The sequence below is a fragment of the Egretta garzetta genome, unplaced genomic scaffold (genome assembly GCF_000687185.1).
Source record: "Egretta garzetta isolate BGI_Z169 unplaced genomic scaffold, ASM68718v1 scaffold836, whole genome shotgun sequence".
NCBI lineage: Eukaryota > Metazoa > Chordata > Aves > Pelecaniformes > Ardeidae > Egretta > Egretta garzetta.
Window position 1 is genome coordinate 326,811 of NW_009260060.1, and position 5,737 is coordinate 332,547.

The window sequence follows — 5,737 nt, forward strand, 5'->3', positions numbered from 1 at the left end:
CATTCAAGGCCAGGTTGGACGGGGCTCTGAGCAACCTGATCTAGTTAGCCGTGTCCCTGCTCCTGCAGGGGGGTTGGACTAGATGACCTCTAGGGGTCCCTTCCAACCCAAAACATTCTATGATTCTATGATTCTATTCAAGGTGCAGTCCAATAGATGAATACAAACTGTGAATCTAATTTCATAGATATCACCACTGAGCAAGACTCCTAGCTCCAAGTCAGCTTTTATTATTTCCTTTCATTATAGTGTTTCTGGCAAGAGAGGGAAGGTTTTCCTTGAACCATTTTAAAATTTTAATGGAAATTCTGAACTATTTGAAAATAATTTCAACAGGATCACTGGCTGATTTATGGTGGCCATGAATATGTTTAATTTTTCTTCACTGAAGTCTGCCATATAGCATTTAATTGCATAGTGTTCACATTATCTTAACCATTAAACGCTTTATGGGTGTATAAGCTTTGGCATAGTGGTTCTTGCTTAGGATATTACTCCAAAAGTATCCAGGTGTTCAGCACAGTTGCATGATATTGCATCTTGCAGTGATAAGAAATGTAATGTGTGTGTGGGAAAAATGATTAAATATAAAATCACCTTTATCTTTAGACGCAATTATTGTAAATGGAAACAAAACCAGCAGTTCCCTTTCTGCCCCTCCAAACCCTAGATAAATTAATTTATACCTTTGAGAAGTCTTCCGTATCAACTCCCCTCCAGGGAGGTTGTGGAGTCTCCTTCTCTGGAGATACTCAAGGCCCGCCTGGATGAAGTCCTGTGTAGAATGCTCTAGGAGAGCCTGCTTTAGCAGGGGGGTTGGACTAGATGATCTCCTGAGGTCCCTTCCAACCCTTGCGATTCTGTGATTCTGTATCATAGTTTCTAGGTCTTCCTATTTTGTCTGTTATTTTATAGTAGTGTTTGTCTAATCCCAAATTTGGCATAGATTGATCACTTGAAAGAGACCCTATATATTGATCTATTGGCAACTTCCACATTAATTTGTTAGTCACTTAAATGCAGAATAAATTATAAAATCCCCCAGAACAGTATGTCAAAAATTAAACAAAATGAGTAAGATTTCTCCAGAATTAAGAAAAGATTAGAAAAAAAAAGAAAAAAAACCTAAACCAAAACCAACCAAAAAAAGCCCCCATTCTTTTTTATATAAAGAAATAAATGTGATCAATGTCTGACAACATGTTGCTAAATTTTATGAGAAGAAATGATGAAAATACCTTGGGTATTTTCTTGCTGAACCTCATACTGTTGTTCTGTGGGTTTTGTTACTGACTTCAGACTCCCCATTGCTTACAAATACTTAGGCCTTTTTTTTTTTTTTTTTTCTTTCAAAGTCTCAGTCATTGGGTTGATTAATTAGGGAAGATCATACATTACACATATCATACACCTTTTTCTTTGACACTTTTTCCATTGGCTACTGTAGGCAAAAGAATTACTTCAGTTGTTACAAACAGACTTCTTACTTGAGAGTGATTGCATAGACAAGTAAACAGTTTCAGAACTATAAAAACTTCAAGTCTTACTGCTGAAATAATTACAATGTAGCATCTATTTCATTGTGCTCTGATCTCTGTTGGAACATATTGTCCAACCTGTTAGGACTATCTCCAGCCCAGCCGGAAATCCTAACTTCTCACTACACTGTTTTAGTATGCCAGAATTAGATGGTCATTCACCTCCTCTTATGTTCCACTTTCATAGTTAAAATGATCCTTGACTTCTTGCTAGAAGTGGCACATCATTTTCCAGATTTCTGTGTCTGACACTTTCGTCTCTCACACAGAGATGTCCTTTGCTTTGCTCCATATTCATTTTGGATTTTTTTCCCCTTGATCTCTCCTATGTATTTGTAAAATTCCCAAAGTGACTGGTGATACTTGATCTCTTGTTGCCATCCAAACAGAAGTTCCATAGTAGATAGGTGAAGAAGCTACTCCTGTGTAGGTCAACAGAGGGATCTGTACACTGAAGAGAGGAAATGCATCTGAAAACAACTGTACACAGTAATTCTTAAATATATCTTCTATGTAAAAAATGTAATGCAAAAATCTTAAGCCATACTTGAAGGAAAAACAGTTGTGCAGAGATGGTGCTTCCCCCCCGTGACACTTCTCTTCCAGATAGCTCTTTCTTATTATAGATAGTAAATCTTCCTGACATACTAGCACAATTTCTTTATGCTGATGGCTCATTAATTACAATTCTTTCTTCTTAACCCTTTGATGATAGCAGTAAGATTTCTTGTAAAATGCAGTTATCAGCACAAAATTCTAGAATCCAGAAATAATCTAAACATAAGAGTCTGAGTGAAAGGACTTCTGCTTCTAGTATGATGTGCTGAATGAAAGATCCGTAATATCTTTTGAAGAAATATTGCTGACCTTTGTTATACATGTGTAATTATTAGTGGAATTTCTGTGTTTTAGTTGCAATTTGATTATTCCTATATAATTTCATAGCAATGCATACCTTCTTAGTACCTCTGTTTTCAGATCTGTAGATTTTTAATCGCTTGAAAATTGCCAGAGGGCACTGAGTTGTGCTGATGGCTGTTTCTCACCCTCCTCCCCACAACCCTTACTCAGAATCATTTAGTATCACGGCTCTCCCAATGAAGAGTTGTGCAACAAAGCGTACAGACATAGCTAAAGCTAGTGGACTTTGCAAGATGGATTAAAGATAAGCCTTTGCACCGTGCTCACGTATGTTGTTGTCTGACTGCTTGTGCAGAAGGATGTGATGATAATCCACAACAAAGTTGAAAAGCTAACAGTAGCCTCCTTGATGTTGAGGCTAGGTGATCTTGGGCTGCTGCAGTCATTTGCACCAATTCAGTCGCCTCAATTCACTAAGGCAGAAATTTACATTGGTGGGCCTTCTTGCTTGTTTGAGTACTTAAATTACTAATTTCTTGTGTATGGACTGTATGTGGTTCACACTTAGCAGAGCAAAAGCTCTGCCATTATTCACCATGTAGTCACTATTGCTAACTAATTATAAAGTGTGTGCTCTTTATCAATTATTGAACTGCAAGTAGCAGCACATGTATTAACATAGGGTAGAAGGCACTGAATTTATATTGTAGGAAAGCATTTTGCTTCAGAGTCTGTGCAAAGTAGTTGTTAGTCTGCACAATAGGTAGATCTTTGTAAACATTGTAGTAAAAATTCTTTCAAACATGATTACTTCTATAAGCTTAGAAGTATTCTTGACATTAAGTTGCTCAGTTTTGTGGTGCATGGGACATCAGTACACTTCAGCCTGTGTTTACATGCTTACATATTTGTTTATATTATGATGAATGTATTTTCATAGAAGCTCAGTAGAACATATTAACTTTTCCTTATTAGCAAATAAATTGTCATTAAGGAAAATGAATCCCTTGTGTTTCTTTAGCAGTAAGATGAAGAGTACATATGTAGAAAAGTTTCCTTGCTATTTTAAGACTTAAAACTTGTTTATTACATACATGCATTTGAGTGGACATATGCCCTTAAACTTTTAAATTTTGGACTTGTCTCTTAGAAGCTAACCTGTCAAGGGTAAACAGAGGTTATTACAGTAGCACATTTCTATAATAAAATCAGAACAGGGCTGTGCTTTGAGATAAACAAAACAGGTAATTAAAGAGTTGCATTAACTTACTCTACCTCAACTCAGGTTTTTCATACATGTTTCCTTAGCTCTGTGATTTCCTGAGGGTGATCATTTTGATACATGTGAACAAGGGGAGTTAAATGTGTCCCAGCTCCTCTAGAGAAGTGTTTGGGGACTGGGAAATAGAAAAGAAGATAAGCCTTTTCCAGTATTGAAAGATGTCACTAAATCTCTCTCTCCTGCTTAACTTAGCAAGTCCTACTTGGACTTACGAATGCACAGTGTAGGAGCAAGACTGAAGAAGAGTAATTAAAATACTAGTTAGGTCCTTTCAAAAGCCTGTGACAGTGTTTGTGGATCTTCTTTCATTTATTGTGGCACTGTTAGTAAAAACGTAGTTGAAAAAAAGAGAGATGTTGCAACAATGGGCCACCATGACAGCTTTATGTGGTGGAAGGTGCCTTGATGACGTATTCCAAGTATTTCTTGGTTTTTTTTTCTGGACATCTGCTATGTTCCTGTAGTACAATAACATCAGTTTTCTAGTTTGTTTCTGCATTCAAAATATTTTTATACTTTTCAGAACACTATACATCCATGGCCATACAAAGCTGGATTTCATGGTCTGGTATACTGCAATTGAAAAAGCAGCAGGTACAGATGGTAATGCGTTACAAGATCAGCAGCTCAGCAAAAATGATGTTCCTATTATAGTGAACAGCTGTATAGCATTTGTTACACAGTATGGTAAGTATAGTGGATTTTATTCAACTCAAGATCATTTGTATAATACCTAAGCCCCCACACCATCAGATTTTATTAAATGAGTTTATATTTTACCTGAAGTAAAACCACACCCCTCATTAGCCTCACTGCTCTTTGATGGGGTGGTGAAGTACACTGCCACACATTTGAGAATGGGCAGTTTGGGGAAATACAACTTGGTAGATGCCCTTTATAGACATGTTCCTATTTTTAAAATTGACTATATTGCCTGATGTAGCTCACCCTTGGGGTCCAGTGCCTCAGTGCAGAACACCTCAGCCCTGAAAATAAGCTGTGCGAACCAGGAAAGGCTATGGCCTGGACTGGTCAGCACACCTGGGAAACTGATATTAACTGTGGAGTCTTAAGGCTGCATTTTTTTCGGCATAGTAGCCTAGGGATGTATAGTCAGTTACCACTTGTTTCAGTAAATTTTGCCAGCATAACTTCCCATAGCATTAGATCATATGCAGACGATATCTGTGTCCTTTTTACTACTGCAAGTTCATGAGTTTTCTTATGAAATGTTAAGTATATATCAACTGTGTACAAATCTGTCTTCAGGATAAATGTATTTGTAACTTCTGTCACTATGAGAAAGCCTAATTTATATTTCAGTGATTGAAGTTTAACTAAATAACCTTTGAATACGGCAAAACTGCATTATGGTAAATAGTTGTGTCTGGGTACAACTATTGCCTAAAACCAAGAAAAAAATGTTTTTGCTAAATTATTTTTTAATCATTAGCTGTAGTAATTATTCTAAGTATAGTTTACACTGTTTCATGCACTGAAAAGTTAAAGCAGGGTAATAGTCTGCCACTGAGAACAACTGCTTGTGTGTGTTCTAAATTAAAACTCAACTTCCTAATGTCTTTTAAATAAATTAGATCTTTATTGAAAAATATGGTGGTTTGGTGATCAGCGTTACTGGGTGTTAAAATATTCACTTGAAACCTGAAGGAATTATTTGTATGCATTACTTGTATGCATACATGGTTTTGTGTCATCACGGTAAAGGTTCTGTCTTTAGTTGTGGTCTACGGATGGCAGATACTATTGTGTCCCACAGCTGTTCCTGACAGTAACAACACAAAGGCAGTATTAAATGGTAGTGCTTATGGGCATTACAGGAAAGGTGGATTGCAAGAATATAAGACATGATTTCATAGTTTTTGACAGAGTACTTAATTTGATGGCTATGTAAGAAAAGCAGGGTTTTGTATAAAATACAATCCTTTTTGAAGAAATGTGGGGAATGAGGGAAACGCCTCTACAAAGAGAAACAACAGCACTGCACGTCTATGCCAAGCTTCTGTGAGTGTAAAAAAAAAAAAAAAAAAAAAAAAAA

General features: G+C 36.6%; 1 protein-coding gene across 1 annotated transcript in view; it reads left to right on the top strand.

Moving 5' to 3' along the window:
- ARAP2 (ArfGAP with RhoGAP domain, ankyrin repeat and PH domain 2) overlaps positions 1-5,737 on the top strand; it is a gene marked incomplete at its 3' end in the record, with an annotated part of 100,816 nt that overhangs the window by 73,215 nt on the left and 21,864 nt on the right. Inside the window, exon 19 of the mRNA XM_009641067.2 lies at positions 4,205-4,368. Coding sequence (XP_009639362.1) covers positions 4,205-4,368 — 164 coding nt within the window. The remainder of the gene's footprint in view (positions 1-4,204; positions 4,369-5,737) is intronic.